Source organism: Notolepis coatsorum (assembly GCF_963971535.1).
Source record: "Notolepis coatsorum genome assembly, chromosome: 1".
NCBI lineage: Eukaryota > Metazoa > Chordata > Actinopteri > Aulopiformes > Paralepididae > Notolepis > Notolepis coatsorum.
This window is the reverse complement of record NC_140165.1, coordinates 142,943,448-142,967,230: the sequence shown is the minus strand read 5'-3', so window position 1 is coordinate 142,967,230 and position 23,783 is coordinate 142,943,448. Positions and strand designations below refer to the sequence as shown.

Here is a 23,783-nt window from a genome sequence, read left to right as displayed (position 1 = left end):
TCTAAGTATCTTGAGCTTGTTGTGCTTGCTCACTATTCAATTCAATTCAATTCAATTCAAATGGCTTTATTGGCATGACGTACTTCTACATGTTGCCAAAGCAAATGATTAATATTATTAAACATAAACATGGATTACAAAACAGATATCAAAGTACATACAAAATATCATCATAAAATAAAACATCAAATATTACAGCTTATACAACGGCATGCAAATTTCTCGATTCTGATTGGCTGAAACAGTCATTTTACACGTGTTTATTCTTCACAATTCCACGCTTCTGGTCCTAGGACCCGCCCACAACCGAATCACATCACATCACTCCGCCGGATCACAAGATGGCGGACAATAATCTTCAACAAATGGATATTGATAGCGTCAAAACGACTAAATATCAAGCGATTCTGTCACGGCGAATGTCTTAGTCTCTTACACAATGTTGGATTGTGTAATCTATGGGTCATGAATCATTGTGTAACAAAAGAAAAATCGCAGATTGATTGATTGATTAATTTGCATTTTTTTTCAATTTCTTTTTCCTTCCCTCCGACTCTCACACTGTCCGACGCTGGCTCTAGTCTCCACCCACCCCCACACACCCCCACACCCACACCCACACACACACACACGCACACTCCTGTCTGCAACAGCGGGGGAAAGTCAGACTGAGAGAGGAGCAGCTGAGTGCTGCGCTGTTTTAAGTGAGCATGGTCTATTGAATTGATTGATTGCTAATTTTATTACTGTACGCCTGGTTTCCAACTGGTTAAGTTTAGGCTAAAAAAATAAATAAAAAAATAGGGCTAAGAAAACTTTTTTTTCCTATAGGGCAAAGAAAACTTTTTAATTTGTTTTACCTACTTTCTATAGAAGCATCTAAGAATGAAGTTCTATAGAAAGTAGGTCTGCATCCCCTTAACAATTGTGTGTATTGAGCCGTACTGTATTGTACCCATTCTGCATCTGGTAATACAATTTTCAATCAATCAATCAATCATTCCAATAACCACTAACTTCATAATTAAAAACTAAAGACAAGTTGGATGTGTTAGTTGGTTGGATGTCTTAGTTGAAAGGCAGTTGGATGTGTTAGTTGGTTCGATGTCTTAGTTGAAAGGCAGTTGGATGTGTTAGTTGGTTGGATGCCTTAGTTGAAAGGCAGTTGGATGCAATAACACACAGTTGGATGTGTTAGTTGGTTGGATGCACTTCAAGCTGCTTCCACATGGAGGCAACTTGTCTTTTTTGTAGTTGTGGGAACTACTTTTTCTGGCGGATGGTTTTTTCAATAAATCTTCGATTAATGTGTGTTTATTGTATAGCAATAAGGTTGGATGAATGTGGCAGTTGTATAAAAGCATTACACCACTTGCAGTCGTGATTTGTGAACAATAAACCATGCCTAGGGGGGTCTAACGACCACCCCTAGGCATGGTTTATTGTTCACAAACCACTCCTGCGCGTGATGTAATGCTTAAATATAAAACAGTAACTACTTGATTGTCAAGAGAGGTACTGTACGAACATTGAACTGTATAAAATGCGGTGTTTACTGTATTTTGTAAATGTGTTTGGCTATTGAGAACATTGTTAGAGCTGATGCATTTTGAACAATATGTAAAATGTTCTTTCAGCAATATAAAGTATCAATACTAATTCAGCTTTTAACTAGCTTTTCTTTTTAACTAACAAATGTTGTCTTAATTAAGTAATGCGTAAATGATGCGAGTAGTGTGTGTGTGTGTGTGTGTGGTGTGTGTATTATGAGACTAGTTCAGCTTAGTGCAGATGTACTGGAGGAGCTGTTTAATCTCACTCATTCCTTCATAGTTCATTCTTCCTTGGAGGACCTCTGCGTAGCTGCGTGGGGCCTGGTGTGGTTCTCCATGCTGTGGGCTGGGAAGGGGCCGAGGGCCTGTCTGGTTGTACTGCTGGAGCTGGTGATGTTCTGGTGGAGCGGGGGGTCTGCGGGGTGCGCTGGGTCTGGATGGATGTCTGGGAGGTCTTTGGCTCCTGGTGGGGTCTTAGGCGTAGTGGGGGTCCCCTGGGAGGTCTTTGGCTCCTGGTGGGGTCTTAGGCGTAGTGGGGGTCCCCTGGGAGGTCTTTGGCTCCTGGTGGGGTCTTAGGCGTAGTGGGGGTCCCCTGGGAGGTCTTTGGCTCCTGGTGGGGTCTGAGGCGTAGTGGGGGTTCCTGGGAGGTCTTTGGCTCCTGATGGGGTCTGAGGCGTAGTGGGGGTTCCTGGGAGGTATTTGGCTCCTGGTGGGGTCTGAGGCGTAGTGGGGGTTCCTGGGAGGTATTTGGCTCCTGATGGGGTCTGAGGTGTAGTGGGGGTTCCTGGGAGGTATTTGGCTCCTGATGGGGTCTGAGGCGTAGTGGGGGTCCCTGGGAGGTATTTGGCTCCTGATGGGGTCTGAGGCGTAGTGGGGGTCCCTGGGAGGTATTTGGCTCCTGATGGGGTCTGAGGCGTAGTAGGGGTCCCTGGGAGGTCCTCTGGCTGGTGTGAGATGGAGGCTTTGACGACCCAGTGCCACATCCTTTAGTGTTTTTGTAAACATGCCCACTGCCTGCTTTTTTAAGTGGGAGTGGTCGTACAGGACGGTGCTCGCACTGGTGCTCCCAGCAGGTCTGTCTGTCTGTGTGTATGTGTGTGTTTAGCGTCTTTTTCCCCGTGGCCATGTGCGTAATAAAAAAAAAAAAAAAAAAAGCTCTGCCTTTGATTGGCTATAACACGTGCATTATGCAAAGACCAGCCCAGATCTGCCTCTGGTTGGCTCTGATCATCACCCTGCCATTATTATTCGCTGAATGACGGGATAAACAAAAAAGTCATGTGAGCATCAATTTTCCAAATTGAAACGATTAAAAAAAGCACAGCGTCTCATACTGGTTTCATAATACAACGTTTCCGAATGGACGTTTGGATTAAACAAAGTGTATGCAGTGATGCTTTCCCAGCAGAACACAAGCTGCTTAACGTTACACAGGTATGTTATACACGTTAATTAAGTTATGTAACGTTAGAGCGCAGCCCTTTAGCTTTAGCTAACGTTAAGATAGCAGGAGCCGTCGGCCAATAAAGCTGTTTCAACAAATGTATTCACAAAATGGATTATCATTCAAACGTTATTCAAGCCTCCCGTGACCAGTAAGTAGTTACTACTACTCAACCGCAGAAATGTGCGCTATGTGCCTAAACTTTGCTAGTCAAGACTCGACGCTGGAGTGAGGCGCGGACGGAAGTGGCCATTTTTTTAAATAAAATACCCGAAAGACTATTAGTATAGGGAGGTGTAGTGGTTACTTCCTGGTCTATAGGGAGGTGTAGTGGTTACTTCCTGGTCTATAGGGAGGTGTAGTGGTTACTTCCTGGTCTATAGGGAGGTGTAGTGGTTACATGATTGCTGTTTCCGGCCGGTCCATCATCTTGAAAACACAATGTATTTGCCCATTGCCCATTTTTAAATCGTCTCGTTTAAAACAAATAAAGCATCAACATTTGCATGGTGTACCTTTCTGTGCTTATTCATCCACAATCTATAGCTCAACATGAAAATATTGGCAATTAATTGTAAAAAAATTACAAAAAAATCGCTGAATTTTATTTCAACCAAAAATGCTTAACAAATAATGTTAGTGATAGAAGGGAACTCATTTTGTGCAAAAATAGAAAGCTTTCCAAATGTTCATGAGGTAGAATTGTTACAATAGCCGATAATCCATTTTCCCAAAGATAAATCCCTATACGGGGTGGACCTCGCAGGCGGTCCAAAGTGACGTCAGACTACACCTCCCTAATTAGGAGCAAATTGTTTGCATGATTAAAAACGATGGTTCGAACATCCGTTCGAAAAACCCTGGGGAATGTTCGAATCCCAAAAACAGGCTTGGGACAGCTCTAACAGGAGCTGAGCTGAATGTGTTAAAATAGACATAAAAAGGTGAAGGAGGACTTTGCGAGCTAACTGTAATACAATGTTATTTTTTACAATAATTTACATAACATCTTAAGAAATTACTAATGTGTATGGAAACTGACAAAAAAGGTAATGGTGCAGCGGCAAAAGGTGCAGTGGAAATGTTTGGGTGCACCTAAATTATGTGCTGGTGCACCTAAATGAAAAAGTTCGGCGCACTGGTGCAACCAATGTAAAAAGTTAGTCTGGAGCCCTGCAGCTGCTTTCTCTGCTACTCTGGTGACCAGACTACCAACATTTTCCTGTTCCTCCCGCAGGTTGTTGGTGCCAGTGTGGATGAGAATATGGCCTGGTGTGCCAAACTCGGGGTGCGCAAGGATTTCGAGTGCATCCTCTATTGTGGGGCACCAGATTTTGGACACTCTTGTGTTGGGGAAACGTTTTTGTTCTTGGATGAACTTGCCATTTGAGTCTATAAGGATAGCAACCTCAGTGTCCTTTTTCAGGGTGGTGGGCTGACGGTGTGAGATGCTGGGGGAGGAGGGGGCATGGGGGGCTTGAGGGCCTCTCTCTGCTGCATCCTCGCTGGGTGGTGGGGGCTCAGTGGTGGGAGGGTTGGGAGGGGTGAGGGGTTGTGGCTGTTCTGTACTGGTAGACATCAGCTTCACCATGATGGCTGATATTTCATTTGACATCTCGTTTCTCACCTGCATTATTTCCCGCCTCATGTTGTCCTTTGTTTCCCTAAGTTCTGTGGTGAGGGCCTGGTTGTCCTTCTGCAGGCTGGAGATCTGTTCCCTCAGCTCCTGTGTAGCAGACTCCAGCTGGTGCTTCCACTGCTGGAGGTCAGGGTGTGGTGTGGGGCTGGTGGAGAGCTGCTGTTCTCTCAGCTCAGTGAGCTCCACCTCTAGTAGAGCCAGTCTGTCTCTCAGGAGGCTGACGGTGTCGTGGTCTGGGTGCTGGTTGTTATGACCAGGAGTAGGGGATATTTGGACAGTGCTGTGGACCTGGCTGTCTGTTGTCGGGGTGCCTGTGGTGATGGGAGAGCTCAGAATGCTTCCTGTGTCCTTTCTAGATGCTGCCCCCTTCTCCAGAGTGGGGAAGTCCTGTCCAAAGGAGCCAAGGGCAGCTTCGTTACCTTGCACCATGACCGTACCATTTTGGTAAAAGTTGACCGAAAAGAGCCTTCTCTCTTGGTCCTTGTCTCCGTCTTCAAAGATCTGAAGTTGTCTCCCCTTGCAGATCCCTCTCTTGTATATGAAGCTGTAGTGCTTTGATATGGCTGTATGCCATGCAGTGACATGCTCAGTGTAGAAGAGCAAGTTGGTAACAACACCAGTGTTTTTAGAGCGGTCAGCATATAAAGTCTCTGGGAATTCTCGTTGTAATCTATGTCTGAACTTTATTCTCCCGTTCTGATTTGATCTCTTCTGGATATTCAAAAAAACAGGGAAGGAAAATGCCTGCTGCTGCCAGTGCTGCTGTCTCAGTGTCCATGTTGCTATATCAACTGGATAAACAAAAACTAGCTAATAAAATACATTATTCTTTAGAAAATAGCTTTGCTCTTTTCACTGTATAATATTTTTTTTAAGTGGAGGCTGGGGCTCAGTGTAGGGAAAGTCTGTGTAGTTTGGAGTTAGATAGTTTCCCAACTAAATATATCGAATTATCTATATACAAATATAAGTCTTCTTTATGAGGGTGGATAAATAAACCTAGACTGAATAAATAAATATTCTATAGATAACGTTTATTCTAATAAAAACGTTTATTTGTATTATTTAACCTGGTCTTCTCTTTTCAGTGTTATTCTTTAGGTTGGAGGCTGGAGCTCACAGTGTAGGGGAAAGACTGTGCAGTTTGGAGCTAGCTGGTTGGCTAGATAGCCAGTAGTGTTAGCTAGCTTTACTTAGCAAGTCCAAGTTTGATAAATAAGCCCACACTGAGGTTTTCCAGCTAAATATTATCTATATACAGATATAGCAGTCTTTTTTATGGTAGATATGTAAACCTATCCTGAGGTTTCCTAGCTAAATATGCTATAGAAAGTCTTCTAGCTAATAAAAACAATTTTTTAGCTAGCAGCTAATAAAAACGATTTTTTTCCTATCCCAGAAAGTATAGATCATATTGACTAATGTGTTCATTGTTAAGAGATAATAGAAACATTTCTATACATTTATAACAAATGTAGCTAGTCTATCATTCTTACCTCATAGTCTGGGCCTCCATAGTGGGACTTCTTCTTCAGTTCGTTCATAGTTAACTTGTAGGTATCCTCTACCTTTCTCCTCTTCTCCAACTCCTGAACACAGAAACAAACGCAGAGGTCAGAGTCAGAATGAGTCCAAAACTTGACTTTTGTCTAAACAAGGCAGTTGCATAAATGTACTTATTATATAAGTTAATGGATCGATCCACATATAAAAACATCTGCATTTTGTCTTAAGATGATCCTAATTCTTTACATTCGGAGCTTGAACAACAGAATGATGGTGTTTTAGAGGTGAAGGCTACCTCCACCAAACCACAAAGCGCATTCCATTACAACCCAGAGTCCCCTATTCAGTTTTTGTGTATCTGAAGCCGCAACCTGTAAACCTACACACATTACATTATTATCAAACAAACCAAACACCAGACAAGACATAGAAGCTGCCAATCAAACAGGTTTGACTTCACCATGTCTCATGCTACGCCACAGGCAAAAATAAACACTTCAGACAACTAGAACAGGAGACAATAGCCTGGTTCTTTAGAAGGAAGGTCTGGTCTGCCTTCCGTGCCCACAGCTCACCTGATGAATTGAAAATGGGGGACCCTGATGTAAACAAGACGAAAGTCTTTCTCTGGTCTGCATCCCCTTAACAATTGTGTGTATTGAGCTGTACTGTATTGTACCCATTCTGCAATCTGTTAATAAAGTTTTCAATCAATCAATCAAACCAAAACATGGCAAACCGGACCCAGGAGTTGGCCTCTTTTATCCAGACTACTCGGAGCAAAAGAATCCGACTACAATAGAATCTGCTAAACCACAGACTTGTACCAACAACAGGTAGATTGAGACCATTCAATAATAAACAAAAGAGCATGACATCAAGAAGCTTGCATTTCAAAATGATATTGATCATTTTGAAACACTGAAAGTTGCAATATAACTTGTGTAGTGTAGTTTTACATCTACATTACCGTTTTACGTGATCTGAAACTCTTTCAGTAGCTTTAGATTGTGGACATATCTCCCATTGGACTTTTCGCAGATTAATCTCTCTGTATTATGTATATATATAATATCGGGAGATGAATCTGTGAAAAATCCAATGGGAGATATTTCCACAATATATAACATATATAGTATGTTGGGCTTGAGGGAAGCATGTCTGTGTTTCCCATTTTCAACACTTCACTCATTGATTGCCTGTATCACAAACATGTATTTAAAGAAACACGCCAACATTAAGGGAAATGCGTAGGGATGTTCGATGTTGGCTTTTTTACCGATACCGATATACCGATATTGTCCAACTCTTAATTACCGATACCGATATCAACCGATAACAGATACCGATATATGCAGGGCCCCCCCCCCCCCCCCCCCCCCCCCAAAAATAGAATAATTTCAGGTAATTAACATTACATATCTCTTGTTGTGGAATTAACACAACATTATGCATACTTTTGACAATAAATTAAATTGTTCTTACTTGCTTGCCTGGGTAAATAAAGGTTAAATATCACATTTGAATGCCAATATCGGCCAATAATATCGGTAGGCCGATAATATCGGACATCCCTAAAAATGTGCTTTCAGTCTTCTCCAGTCAGGCAAGAAGATAGATACCAATTTCCTCTCTGTGCGTTTAATAGAAAGATATCCGACCGCAAATTAGCCTGGCATAGTACAAATGAATGGAAGCGAATATGGACCAGCTAGCCTAGCTGTTGGCCAAAAACCACCTCTCCCAGGGTTTTAAGCTACAGTAGGCTAGTGGTCCATATCCGCTTCCATGAATGTGTGCCAAGCCAGGCTAGCTTGCAGCCGGATAGCTTTCTACTGAACGCACAGAGAGGACATTGGTATCCATCTTCTTGTCTGACTCTGGAGAAGACGGCAAGTGCATTTCCCTTAATGTTGGCATGATCCTTTAAAGCAACAATACAGGACAAGGTTGTGTGTTGCAAACTGCGTGTCCTCCTGGCCACGACTGACACATATAGACAGACAGACAGACACCTACGGTAAAGAACAGACTGCAGGTCTGTAGTGGGATCCAGCTCTGGGTTTCGTATTGGAGCCGCCGTGACCTCCACTGTACCGAAGGCCTCCATATCCTGAACCACGACATCTGAGCAGTCATCCTACTAATCCAGTGTGTGTGTGTGTCCCCTAACTCCTATCTCTCCCTGGTCCACATCGGCAGCTACACTGTAGACACACACACACACACTGAGAACCTGCGATAGTTTCAGCCTGGCAGCCGAAATGAACTGAACGTTCCTTCCTTCCTTGTGCCTTCTGGGGTTGGGCAGCATGCCTTGTGAACAAAAACAATGACAAACTGGTTTTGCAACATCAGCTTAGCAGGATAGGGATGTGACTGTTGGCTAACAGAAGCCAAAGGCGTAGAGAACACACAGTTATGTTCCAGCTACTCTCTGGAAACAGTGAAGGAATTCTAGAATACAGTAGGGCTGCTATTATTACTATTTTTTTATTTTTACTTATTCTTATTATAACTTTTTTTTTACCAACTTGAGTTATTTTGTATGTTACAAGAGACTTTTAAGTTTAAGTCAAGCTCTTTCATATATGTTATGTTTAAGTCAAGCACTTTGATATATGTTATGTTGTCCGTTTTAACACATTCTGTGCCAAAAACTGGCTGTCATCCTAGCACTCAACCAGTGGATGAAGTGGATTTACCAGTGCGCTCCTCTGCATGTCCGATCCCCAAATCCTGTTCAGGGATACGCGGACGACGTGCAGGTGTCATCACGACAGGAAGATATCATCATTAACATGCTGGCACGCACTGATGAGTTCCTCCAGTGGTCAGGGCTGGAGGTGAAGCAAGCCAAGTGCGCCGTACTCCATGAGCGCCGCAGTGGAGGCAACCGCTGGTATAAGGCCAAGAACGACAAGCCCCCCTCCTTTCTTGTAATGGGCCAACCCATCAAGGTGTATTCCCGTAATGAGACCTACCCATACCTTGGCCACAGGTTTAACATCGCTGGAGAGTGGGGGGAGCAGGTCGAGGAGCTCACTACAGAGTTTTTCCATCGTCTACACCTGATTGACCGGTCCCCCCTCCCCGTCCTCATGAAGTTCCAGGCTGTGAGAGAGGTGGCTCTAAAATTCAACACCTTTTTGCCAATGTACACATCCCTCTCAAGGCACTGAGAGAAATGACAAACAAAACTGTTCAGCTGGTCAGAAAGTGGGTAGGCCTCAACACACGCATGATCTTTCTCCCATGTGGAGAGGAAGGGCTGGGAGTCCCCAATGTCGAGTGGACCTACATAGCCACCAGGCTAGCCCACTTGCTCCACATGATTAACAATGATGATGTCACCGTCAGAGAAATGGCCAGGGCCTCTCTCCTGCTGGATATACGCAGAAGGAAGATCCCCCTGGCCACCGCAGACCAGAATAACTTCCTCGGCTTCAGGAAGAAAGACTCTGGGAAACTGGACTCTCGGGCCAAGGGCTTCGGGGTCTGGTCTGACTGGCCAGATCTCAATGACCTCTGCAACCAGACTGGAGTTCAGCTGAAATGGACAAGACCCAACACACAGACTGAAGTCCCTGTCTCTGATGAACTTATCACAGACCCCTGTGTGGTTGTGAAGGCCAACATCACAACACGCAGGAAGAGACTGTCGAACTGCACAGTGACTCTGCAAGGAGGGTTCTGCTTAGAATGAAGCAGTCTAAGATCAGGCAGCACTGGTGTGGACTCAGATTACAGGGAAAGCTAGCTTGTTTGGAGTTTGCTGACCACTCAGTCCACTCAGTGTTTAAGAACGCTGCTGTTGGTGAGGATGTTTTCAAATTTACCATCAAAGCAAGAATGCAGGTATTACCCACTAAATACAATCTGTCCACTTGGTATCCTCAAACTCGCAGTCCATTCTGTTTAAACCATCAGGATTCACAACACCTAGAATCCATTGCACACATAACAAACGGATGTAATGCATACAAACACCTGTACATCGCTCGTCATGACCGTATTGTGGACATTGTGTCTAATGCAGTACGGAACATATCACCATCTAGTGCAGCAATGCACAAACATGCCAGAGTGCAACCAGAGTGGTTTGGCCTTACCAACGATGTCTTTGCTAACATACCAAATACACCTGATGTTGTTTTTGTTGACACCAGCCACAGGGAGGTGCTGGTCATAGAAGTAGGCTGTACCTTTGATCTGTACATGGACCAGGCCTTCCGGGACAAGTATATCAAATACCAACCACTGCTCAGTGTGATGGCCGACCTTGGGTATAGGTGTAGATATAGTGTACTTGTATTCGGAAGTCTTGGCCATGTATACAAATGCACCATGACCGGTCTGAGAATTGCTGCAATGTCTAAAAGAAAAGCCAAACAAATTGCCAAATATTGCTCTGTCTCAGCTATTATTGGCAGCTTAGCCACATGGAGAAGGAGGTGCTATGTGTACCCTTAAGTGTTCAGTGCTGCTTGGCCCGATACATTTGATTCCCTGTTTATGTAATATAATTTGTGGAACCAAATAAAGTATTAAAATGTGTGCGTGTGTGTGTGTGTCTGTGTGTGCTCATGTGTATTTGTGAGTAGAGAGTTCAGTGTTCAGTGTTCTGATGGCCTGGGGGAAGAAGCTGAGTCGGAGTCTCTCTCCGACCATCGAAACGTGTATAGACATATACACTGGTAATCGCGATGCGATCACTTGGAATTATTCTTATTGGAATACCTTCCGGCTAAGGTAAGGTACATTCTATGTCTATTCTAAAGAAACGTGTTTTTCTAACGATCACAGTCCTGTGTTTCACCGGACAAAAAACATGGTCGGCAAACACGATCAGAGTTTTGAGTTAAAACCCTTGATGATTTTGTGATGGTATATATATACATGTCATATACCTTTGATTTGGGAGTATTTGGAGTTTCATGGGATCAGTCAGAACGGTTTGGGCTTATTGCACATAACGTTTTATCTCACGATCTATGAAAAAAGACTGGATTATCTTGGAAATGTGCAATGTTTAGCGTGTAATAAACTACAGCGTGTGGAAAGAAACTATTATTCCCATCTTGCACTACAAGTAACGTTTGTCAAAATGAGCCACACCATGTCCCCACAGCTGTAATACAGAACACACACAGCTTCGCAAACATAGTGAAACGACCGCGGAAACGACTATAAGACTGGCACCCTCGCAACACAACGCGCAAACAGCATGGCAGTCAAAGTGTTAACACATTGGGTGCCACGCAGTATGCCCATCTTTACCACTCTCTGCCAGTGCTGTAACCCTATGGAGTGGCTCACCTTCTTTACAGGGCTATAACTTTTTTAATATTATAGCTATATCGACATTACTATGGCCCATTCAACATCGGTTATCTATCGTTCCGGATGTGGGAACGTTATATTTTTCCATTCATACATTGTCGTGTTAGTACCGTCGAGAATATAAGTATGTTTTTAGACTGTATAGCAGTAATTCCTAGAACGCGTGTTATAGGCCATTATAGGTATTATACATTATCGATTGGAGTTTCGTCCCTATACACGCTATATAAAAAATGTCAAATGCATGTGATCGCTATACATTATGCTCCATCATGCGTGAAGGAAAGGGGGGGGGGGGGGTCGTTTATGATTCCTTGATTGTCGGTAACGGCTTTCTTTAGTAAGACACCATACGTTGATCAGATGGATTGCAATGAAATAAATGGACAATCGAGCTGGAAATAACGTTCGATTCCTCTTACCTCTGGCCGATGCATCTGGAGATTTTTTTTCCAATTATTTGTATGACGCTGAAAACATATTGATTCTTGCGTCTCGAAAGCGATCCCATGCACTCGAGGTGTGTATATTGATCCACGTTACAAGATATCTCTGGCGGAGCTTTTTCCCCGATGCACAGAGCGCCACTTCCGGTTTAGAGTGGAGTGTAACTCGCCTGAAATCCACCTGCTGCTTCCTGGATGAATTATGAATGCCAATAGTGAATAAAAGAAATAACGATCATAAAAACGAGTTTACTCGTTGTTGGCACTCAACGCATGGCAAATTTGGGACACGGGTACCATGTTGGGGGACTAACTTTCATAGTGATTTTTGGGAAGGTATACACCCCTACTGCTAGAAAATATGTGATAGCAATGCAGCAGTTGCCTCCAAATGTGTGCTATCACCCATTTTATAACACTACAAGTACCAAGCATATTTTTCAGGCTCCCTGTCCGAAATTACATGCCCCAAATTAATCCTGATAGCTCCTGAACATAAGGCCTATATGCATGTTTCTGGTCTCCTTTGATAGGTAACAAGCTAGGACATGTGAATCCAGTGTAAGTAAACCCACATCTATTACCATTCCAGAGTAAATGGAGATAAAATGAAGGAAAACATAATATTTACCCTCGCCAGGTACATATTCTCCATTTAAAAGGCAATATAGGGGTGCTCTAGTAGCACACCATGTAACGCGCTGCGTCGCGAAACGGCTGACCCGGGTTCGATTCGGCGTCCTTTGCCGAATATCTTCCCCTGCTCTGTCTCCCATTTTCCTCCTCTCCCTCTCTCTCTCTACCGGACTGCCCGGTAGTACAAACCAATAAAAATCTACAAAGAATATTTAAAAAATAAGAAAGAATGCAATATCACCATTATAAGCAAGATCCCATGGATTATAATGCAACTGAATGTGTCCTCCTCCTCCTTGACTACAAATGTAACTCTGGATGTGATGAAAATACACAAAATACAACATTTATGATACAATTTATAAAGATATCCCACTCATTTCTGAACGGATTTCTATGAAATTTGGACATGTACTAGACAAGACTATGGAGCCAGGGTGTTTTTTTTCAGCCATACTAATTTTGGGAAATATACTTTTGGATATTAGCACTAGAAGTGAATTTTCTTTATTGTATCAGAAATGTCAGAATGTTATCTTTCAAAAGAGACCAGGCACATGCATGAGCTATAAGGATAAAGTATAGTATTTTGGTTTGCAAAAAAAGTATGCAGTCCTCAAGTTCAAGTTTAAAAATGGACACTGTGGCTAACAGGCACCCAGAAAAGTGACCAACAAGCTGAAAACATTCAGTGATATGTGTAAGAGGAAATCAAGTGGGAGGGCAATCATCTTGAAAGCAGACAGGTCTTTGTTTGGACGCATCATAGCAATGGCACAAGGGTGCAGTCTACATAATGGAGGATATCCTTTATCATCCCCTTGGGCCATTACCCCGGGCCCTGTCCACAATAGACGGATTGCTGAGAAAGACAAATAAAGCAACTCTACAGTAGCAGAGCAACTCCCAGGGAACTCTGCTACAGTGGTTGATGGAATGAACTTGGTCCAAAGAGTGAAAGGTGATCAAGTTACTTTCAGAGATGTTGCCACAACAGTTCTGGGTATGGCTCTAAGGGAAGGCAGTCAAAGTAGCAGAATAGATGTTGTGTTTGACACATACAAGGAGAACTCTTATCAAGAACAGTGAAAGATCTCTGCACACAGATGGTGAGGCAGTGGAGGAGCTTCCTGACCAAAGTCAGTAACAAAACTAGTCTCATTAGCGTTATAGTCGATGAATGGAGGAAGGCAGAGTACAGAGCAAAGCTACAAGACAAGATTCTGTATGCAACTGTGAATGACAAATGTTACAGAATCACATCTCATGACAGTGAGGAGGTGTCAGCTCTTCAATGCCAACTAGAAGAAGCAGATGGCCGCCTACTTCTCCATGCTGCCCATGCCACAAGAGATTGATTGATTGAACATTTTATTAACAGATTGCAGAATTGGTACAATACAGTACGGCTCAATACAGAGAGGGATACCCATCTGTAGTTATCTGCTCAGAAGACACAGATGTCTTTAGCATTCTGTGACAAGATTGAGGCTCCATTGTTCCCCAAGGGGATAAATAAAGGAAGGTTGCTGCCACTGTTGGCGTAGAGGTGTGTAGGGCTCTCATCGGGTTGCATGCATATACAGGATGTGACACTGTAAGTACTTTTGCAGGCAAAGGGAAGACAAGTGCCCTAAAACTTCTGACCAGCAACAGGGAAAAGCAGGACACATTCTCAGAGTTGGTTCAGGAATGGGATCTCTCCCATTCCTCTCTCAACCACCAAGGTCAATGAGCTCAGATATAACCTTTTCTGTGCCAAAAAAGGTGAACTTGAAACTAAAGTCATCAACTCTCACAATGCAAGGACTGCTTAACAAAACATGCACAGAGAGCCAACTACCAGGCTGGTATATGGAGAAGATGTTTGGAGAAGGACCCACAAGTGCCAAGCCCTGTTGGCAGAGGCTGGAAGATGGAGAGAGAAGAGGAAGCTGAACAGTTGGTGGTGGAGTGAATGGAAGGCCAGCCAGCACCCGATGCCGTCCTGGATCTACTGGCCTGTAACTGTCAAAAAGAAATGTCACTCCCAAGATGTATGTGTGTTGCAAATGGCCTCAGGTGCACTAACATGTGTAGACTGGCAGACTGTGAGAACCAGGCATCCACCTCAGAGTGTGGAAAGTTCTGATGAAGATGTGGAAGACATGGAAAATTATTGTGATTATTAGGTTATTAACATAATATGTTAATAACCTAATAATCACAATCATTTTCCATAATAATACAAAACCTACCATACTTTGTTTTACATTATGTAAAACAAAGTATGGTAGGTTTTGTATTATTATTATATATGTTGTTTTTTACGTCCGTACTAGTCTCGGCTCCCAGACAATTGGAGAACGCCACCAACAGTGCCACAGATAGAGACTGAGAACTGTCTGTACTGACGGAACTTATACAAAAAGTAATTAGTTATTTGAATTCCTGAATAAATTCTGTGATGTGATTATGTGCCCTGGGTTTTGTATCGAGTTTTCCAAAATACACTAATATTTTTCTGAAAACCAATAAGCAATATATCATTGTATAGGTCTAACTGAGCTGAAAACATTGATAGGTCACATGGCATGAAGCTCTGTGGCCCATAGGCGGCACGGTGGTGTAGTGGTTAACACTGTCGCCTCACAGCAAGAAGGTCCAGGGTTCGATTCCCGCTTGGGGACCAGGTTTCCATGATGCCAGTTACCCAGGTGTGGTATCTCCCAGGCCTTTCTGTGTGGAGTTTGCATGTTCTCCCCGTGCTCGCAAGGGTTCCCCCCCCCCGATAAGATAAACCCAATGGAAAAACATGCACAACAACAATAGATCGCTAACGCTGTGGCGTCCTTGACGAAGACGGACAGGAGCACTTGGATTGGTCCCCTGGCGCCTGTCTGCTCCCGGCTGCCCTTGGGGGGGAAGGACGACGGGATGGGTTAATCGCAGATACGAATCGCATTCATGCATCGCATGCGTGCCGAATGATGACCTCTGAGCAGGTCCTAAATTATTATTATTATTATTATATTATTATATGAATGTTGAATATGCATATTGATAAATATTCATTGTTTTAGATTATTATTTAAATGTTTTGGGGAGATTTATGTTTTTGTAACATGGCTGTATCAAGTCAATTTAACCATGGCTAAAACATCATCCGAGTATACCTTTTTAAACTGGTGCAGCTGCAACAACCTGGAGCTCAATGCTCAAAAGACAGTGGAGATGGTAGTGGACTTCAGGAGGAAAGCAGCCCTGCCCCCTCCCATCATACTGGGAGGCACTCAGGTGGCCTCCGTGGAGTCATGCCGATTCCTTGGCATGACCATCTCCCGGGATTTGAAATGGGAGCTCAACATCACGGGCCTGCTCAAAAAGGCCCAGGGGAGGATGTTCTTCCTCCGGCAGTTGAACAAATACAAACTGCCGAGGACCATGATGGCCCAATTCTACACGGCCATCATTGAGTCCATCCTCACCCACTCAATCATCTCCTGGTTCCCCGCTGCAGCGGCAAAAGATCTCGCCAAGCTGCAGCGGGTGATTCGCTCCGCGGAGAGGGTGATCGGCTGTCCCCTGCCCTCCCTCAGGTCCCTGCACGACTCCAGGGCGCTGAAGAGGGCGAGGAAGATCATGGCCGACCCCTCCCACCCCGGTCACAGCCTCTTCACCCTGCTCCCCTCTGGGAGAAGGCTGAGGATCCCAAAGGCTGTGAAAGCTCGTCACAGACTGAGCTTCTTCCCCTCAGCCGCCAGGCTGATCAATGCCTCAGCCCCCCCCCCCCCCCCCCCCCCCTCTGCCCATTATTATCCATGGGATATTGGTTATAATGGTCATATAGCCTTTTAAGGCGAGACACTGCAGGTGAATAGGCAAATATACTTTGTTGATTTTGAGATTGTTATATTTTGCTTCCTAAACATGTCTTCTATGAAACTAGTGACAATAAAACGTCAATAACACACATTTAGTTGTTTATTTTACTTCATTTTGCCTTATTGCATCCATAAATGTCCACATATTTAATGGGGAAGTGCCTCATTTGCATATATAAACATACATTTCAGAAAACTTGCAATATATTTTTTCTTAGTTTATATGTACATAACAAACTGGGAAAGTTTCATAGTGATATCTATTCAAATATTGTTTGCCTATTAGGGGGTACTACACTGTACTACACTGTTTGTAGCCTGTGTGTAGTTCTGTTCAGTTCAATAACATCATTATTATTATTATTATTCAGTTATCAGGCATGTGTTTAGGTTGTCTATTACTAATGGTTTGATTAGGTTTTGTGTTTGTAAATATCTGTTTAAAAAAAAAAGTATGGCATTTTACAATACAGAACTTTGAAGGCGTTTTCCCAAAAATGAGTTTTAAGAGTTTTTCCTCATACTCTGAGCCAGAAATCTCCACTGCAGTAGCACTCACATACACCAAACCTTCCAGTTCTATTCATATATATGTTCTGAAGGTATTTACAGAAGGGTTTGTTGATATCGCATTCATACCCTGATTTATATCACATTTCATTCCTAAAAACTTGGCGAAATATGGAATTTTACCATAAAAATTTACTGAAGGAGTATTTTCTGATTTATGGAGTGATAAAAAGAGATATCCAAAATCCCCTCTGTAATAACCTTTGGCTCTAATATGTCAACAAAATGAAACTATAATTTTGAAAATGGCTTTATCCAATGTTCAGATTTCTGTCCTGGAATTATATGCAAATTAGTGCATATTTAAGTAGATAATGCCTCATTTGCATATTTAAACATACAATTTCAGAAAACTTGTAATACAAAACAGTCTTGTCTTAATATAAGTAATCAACTGGGGAAGTTTCATTGTGATATCTATTAGTTAATTATTTTACCCTATTCACCTGTAGTGTCTCCCCTTAAATTAAGATTATGTACCAGACGAGGATACAAATTATATTTTTTTCTTCATTGTATCTCCATTTACTCTGGAATGGTAATAGATGTGGTTTACTTACACTGGATTCACATGTCCTAGCATCAAAGGAGACCAGAAACATGTATATAGGCCTTATGGTTCAGGAGCTATCATGATTAATTTGGGGCATGTAATTTCAGACAGGAGGCCTGAAAAATATGCTTGGTAGTGTTATAAAATGGGTGATAGCACACATTTTCTAGCAGTAGGGGTGTATACTTTCCCAAAAACCACTATGAAAGTTAGTCCCCCAAGATGGTACAGACCAACCCTACTGGCTCACGGCCTAATTGGACCTCATGATCAAAAGTGTACCTAACTACCTTCATAACTATCTTCGTAAGAAGTTCGTAAGAACAAATCTTGAACAAAGATCTCCTCCGGATGCCTGAACACGTGAAAAGGTGTTCGTAAATAGCCAAAGAGTTCTCAGCTGTGCTCCCCTGAATGAAGAACGTCACTCATTCTTAAACTGAAAGCGTGTTCTCGTACACGTGAATTTGCATACAGAAACCCCCCTGCCAGGTCCGTATAATGTGTAACCACAGCACCGTGTGCAAAACATATGCAACTGGTAGTGCAAAAGAAATTTGCGACTGATCAAAATTAGATTAGATTCTAATTTATTGTCATTATACAGCACAAGTAAATTACAATGAAAATAAGTTTGGCATCTAACCAGAGTACAAATGTAACAGTAAAGTGCAATAATAACATACAATGCACAGGTGATTCAACTGAGTATAAAATATATAAATACTACTAGTAATAGTGCTCATCAGATGCATGTACAGAGTTGTAGTATTAATATGTACAGTGATATAGACCCTATAGTAGTAAGTCATACTGTAGAACATGTCATCTTAGCGTGACATCTTATTTAGTAGTGTCAATATGGGTACAAGGCCAAGGCCACCCTCCTAATAAAACAAGTCATTAGAATAATAGAAGCCTACTGTTGCTGGAACGTTTAATTGCGCACATATACAGTACGCCCCACTAGATCATCGCTCTCTGCGAATAGGTCCACATGGTCAGGGTACTGGCAGTGGCGCTCCCTCCTCAGTGCATGATCAGCGATATCTTCCAGCAGCAGTAGATATGCCATATTGTGTGTGTGTGTGTAGGCCTAGCGCTGAGTGCAGCTGCCCAGGAGCACGCAGCTCCATGTGCATCCTCCCCAAGCCACCTGCATTAGGCTGTTGCGTCGTTGCCAATAAACTATCGATTTATATGGTATCTGTTAAACGTATCATTTGTGTCTGTTGTTGTCTTGTGTGGGTTCAACTCGTGAAGAGTAAGATGAGCAGTGGAATGTTTCTCCACTGGCTCTTACAATGTGCACACTAAGCAATGTAACAGATTAGGGCTGTCCCCGACTAAGGATTTGGATGGTCGACTATGATTGGCCAAAATTTGCCGTTAGTCGACTATAGTCGGCTTGGCCGGCCGTCATACTAACACAATTGGCAGTGTTAGTGGGTGGGAAAGCCGGTGGGTGGGAATTGGACGTTGTGGACAGCGACTCCTACAGATCGGTTGGGTGACGCCGGTATGGCGGAAACAGGAAGTATCGGGGGCAGCGTGAGCCTCCCACGCGTTACTCCTCGCCACTGAGAGTTCGAGCTGTTGCGGTGAAAAGATGCGACAGGCTGCCTCCTCGTGTACCGGAGGGGACACGTGATGCAAGGCTTCTATCCTCACTACAGCCGACCAGTGGGAGGCATAGTCTAGCAACGTTCAAGACAGGGGAGGGGAGAATTGGAAATACGAAATTGGGATGGGAGAAAAATAGAAAATAAGGAGAAAAGTGGATAAAAAAAAATATGTGGAAAAGGAATATTTTTTCCATTCATACATTGTCGTTTTATACCGTGGTGAATATAAGTATAGTTTTAGAGTGGTCTAGGATAATTCCTGGAACGCTAGTAATAGGCCGCAACGCATATTATACTTCATCCATTGGCATTTCGTCCCTATACACGCTACAATTAGAAATTCAAATGCATATGATCGGTATATTATGTTCCATCATGCATGCAGGAAAGGGGGGGGGGGGGTCGTTTATGATTAATTGATTGTCAATAACGGCATTCGTTAGTACAACAGCATATGTTGATCAGAGCGATGGCTCTGATGGCAATGGACAATCAAGCTGAAATTAACGTTAGATTGCTCTTACCTGTGGCCGATGAGACTGCAAAAAGAATATTCAAATTATTTGATTGCCATCTGCTAGATCGTATGTCCATTTGGCCCACGCCATAAGCCCCAAAAGCATAATGATTCTGGCGTCCCGAAGGCGATTCAATGCAATCGAGTGTGTATCTTGATCCACGTTACAAGATAACTCCGCCCAGAAGACATTCACTGACGCACAGAGTCAAGCTTCCTTCAGAAAGTAAGTGCAACATCGGCTGCATACCACCAGGCGGCGGTATCGGACCGTTGCGATCTCAGACAGAGTGCCACACATTCCCACAGCACAGCAGGATCAAATCAAATTTATTTGTAAGGCCCGACAACACACGTTAATGTCCCCATGGGCCGGACACGTCTTCTTTAAACAAGTCAAGAAGAAACATAACAATAAGTCAAGAACAAAACAAGAACACCATAAGGTCCAACAAATTTAAAATAAATGCAAAATAAATGAATGAATGCAAACACTCCCAGACATACCCCACGCGAAGGTAAGGAAAAACTCACTAAAACCTAACAATAGGGAAAAAATGCACCACAGGCAGTGTGGAGGAGAGAAACATTAGAAGGGCCATTCAAGGGGGGATCTCCCTTAGATGTCGGTGATAGTAGTGTTGCAGACTCACAGTTGGTAAGCATGCACTCATGTGTGTAGTGAAACACAGATGAGTGCATGCAATAGCAACTGAACATTTTGAAAGATTAAAGATAGAGCTGATAGCGAATCTATTTGAGGCACAGGGGCGGCGCAAAGAGGGTCGCGTCCTCCCCGTCTTAATCACGGGACGTTCAACACTCCGGTCATCGCTCCGAGACAGCCGGAGACAGGGAGATAGGGGGCGGCGCAGAGTAGGGCTGGGCGATATGACCAAAAACGTTATCGCGATAAAATTATAAAATAATTTTCATATAATTCGATATCGATAATTATCGTCAATATAATGTCTGTCAAGTTTAATTAACTTCTTATGCTGCTGCGAATGTCTCGAGTCGAGTTGATGTCGTCATCAGTCTGCGCACGTTAGCAGTTAGCCGACAAGCGGAATATCTCATGACAATGTAATAAATATGACACTAAAATACTCTCTTCCGCCACAATATATTGAAACGACGTCCACTGTATACCCACACTACTATAAACGTGGCCTCAGAATTCACGCCACACACATACTCGGCACGTAAATATATAAAACATCGCCGTGCAAGCTAATTAGCCTAGCAAGCCTTGTTGTTGAGTGAGTCCTACCTCTCTACCCAGAGGTGCAGCGCGGGTCTCCTTCGCTCTCGGCCATCTCCTTCACCGATTGGTTGTTAGTGCGTGCTCATATCCAAGCTTGGAAAATCGATATCGAAACTTTGCGACCACGTTTCATGTTTATTTCGAGGAAATAATTTATCGCGATAGTTATCGTTATCGTTTTATCGCCCAGCCCTAGCGCAGAGGGTCGCAACCTCCCCGACATCATCGCGGGACGTCCAGCACTCCGGTCATCACTGCGAGACAGCCGGAGACAGGGAGACAGGAGGGCACGCAGAGAGGGTCACATCCTCCCGGTCTTATGAATGGAAATAGCGAATAAAAGAAATAACGATCATAATAACGAGTATACTCGTTGTTGGCAGAATTCGATTGGCGGGCTATAATGAGTTAACTCGTTGTTTGGCGGCCATTGTGTTAAGAACATGGGCGTACACCAGTCTGTCCCATCTACGACTGCCTTTCCATGTTCGTAGCTACAAACGAATCTCCGAAAAGAAACCATTAGATCAGTGGTCACCAACCTTTTTAAGCCCAAGATCACTTATTTTTTTTTTTTTGGTGAAGGCAAGATCTACCTATTGAAGTGTTGAAAGAAAAAGACAGCCAAGGATTGTACTTTAAACTAAATTACTTTTATTTGCCTGTATTCTAATTACATGCAATGCTTTGGTCCAACATTAAAACGTCAAAGTAGAACTATTATGTACTTTCTCAGTCAGTGCTAAGTGCAGTCATCTTATGCAGCATCACTTTTCACATCAAAACAAAAGTAGAACTGTAATGTGGACTCTCATATTATTAACATTGACAAACATATTTACAATTAGCATTTTATAAAGTAGAACTGTAATGTGTACTTTCTCAGTCAGTGCTAAGTGCAGTCAGTGCTAAGTGCAGCATCAGTTTTCACATCAGAACAAAAGTAGAACTGTAATGTGGACTTTCTCATATTATTAACATTGACAAACATATTTACAATTAGCATTTTATAAAGTAGAACTGTAATGTGTACTTTCTCAGTCAGTGCTAAGTGCAGCATCACTTTTCACATCAAAACAAAAGTAGAACTGTAATGTTTACTTTCTCAGTCAGTGCTAAGTGCAGTCAGTGCTAAGTGCAGTCAGTGCTAAGTGAAGCATCATTTTCACATCAAAACAAAAGTAGAACTGTATGTGTACTTTCTCAGTCAGTGCTAAGTGCAGCATCACTTTTCACATCAAAACAAAAGTAGAACTGTAATGTGGACTCTCAGGGTAAGATAAAAAAAAAAAAAAAAAAAAAAAAAAAAATTATTTTTAATTTTCATGGAAAGATCTACAGGGACAGTCTCAAAGATCGACCAGTCGATCAAGATCGACGGGTTGGTGACCACTGCATTAGATCATGCCAGTTGAGATATTTGTTCGTAACTTTCTCGTAAGTCCGTACGATCATGAGGTCCATTGTTTTGTGTTACAGATTTAACTGATGATTTTCAATCACAGATGTTTTTCTTTGTTCGAAAACAAAAATAGTTGTTTGGCTGTTCACATTATTATTATTATTATAATTTTTTTATGTGGCCAAGATCATATTCTACTGTGAACCCACTCAAATGCGCAAATGAACAATAACAAAGATGGATTTAAACATGGAGGACACTGAAATAACAGTTTATGGTTTAATTTACAAATTGATGTGCAGTGGAGGCCAGGCCAGCTAATTCACAAGCATATGATACTTATAGATAGAACCATATCCTGTAAAGTAACTCAGGAGCCTGCTTCAACCAGATTATTGTATTGTAAATGAGGGCTATTTTATTTGTATTTTATTGCACTGTAGTACTGCATCATTTTACTGTCTATTCTATTAACTATTTTTACTGCACCTTTTTACTGTCTATTCTATTTTTATTATTTTTATTACTGCCTATTTTAAAACTGAATCAAACCGTAAACAGAGAGGCCTATTGGGATGTTAGATTCTAATATGAAAAACTGTGATTTGCCTTACCTTACTTTTATGCTCGTTTTACATGTTTTATATGTCAGGTTATGCCATAGAATCAAACCATAAACAAGGTGGCCTATTGGGATGCTAGATCCTAATGTGAAAAACTGATTTTACAGTATATGTCTGCACTTTGTGCTCATTTTATGCCCGTCTTTTTCTCTGTGAAGCACTAAGCTGCAATTCTTGTATGAAATGTGCTATACAAATAAAGTTATTATTATTATTACTGGGAGCCAGGAGGAATTCTTCTTTCAATATGCCTTCAAACACAGAGTGGTTATGATACGTCCCCTCAAGTGTTGCTTGTACAGAAGTATCACCCCAAATAATTATTACACCTCACAGTCCCTCCACCACAGCTGTCTTTCATGTTTGTATTCACAGAGTGACTCCCGCCAGTGCAGAATAGTGATAAATGTCAATCTATTCTAGAGTGACGTAAAAGTCACATGAATTCTGACATGACTGAGGTCATATTGAAAGAAATCTGACCTGTATCTGATTTAAGACCACATATAAAAGTGGCCCAAATCAGAATTGAAAATATCAGATTCCATGTGATTTGTGCTGTTCACACTGTCATGAAACAATCAGATTTGGGCCTGCAGTGTGAACGTAGCCATAATGTGGCCATAAATCAGTATGGCAGTCTACCGTAAGCGGGTTTCAGCAGTGTAGTGGCAGTGCTACATTCCATTCTAAAGTTTCACAGGGAAGCTCAAATAAAATGTTGTTTGAATAAGCACTTTTAGTGGTTGAATCCATCAACGGACCTGCGTGGTGATTGATTGATTGACATTTTTAT

The 23,783-nt window shown here is 42.5% G+C and overlaps 1 protein-coding gene across 2 annotated transcripts in view; it reads right to left on the bottom strand.

Moving 5' to 3' along the window:
- LOC311240895 (ceramide transfer protein-like) overlaps positions 1-23,783 on the bottom strand; it is a 111,508-nt gene that overhangs the window by 21,259 nt on the left and 66,466 nt on the right. For both annotated transcript variants that reach the window (XM_084329503.1, XM_084329504.1), the window contains exon 8: positions 6,133-6,225. In XM_084329503.1, the coding sequence (XP_084185629.1) occupies positions 6,133-6,225 (93 nt within the window). The remainder of the gene's footprint in view (positions 1-6,132; positions 6,226-23,783) is intronic.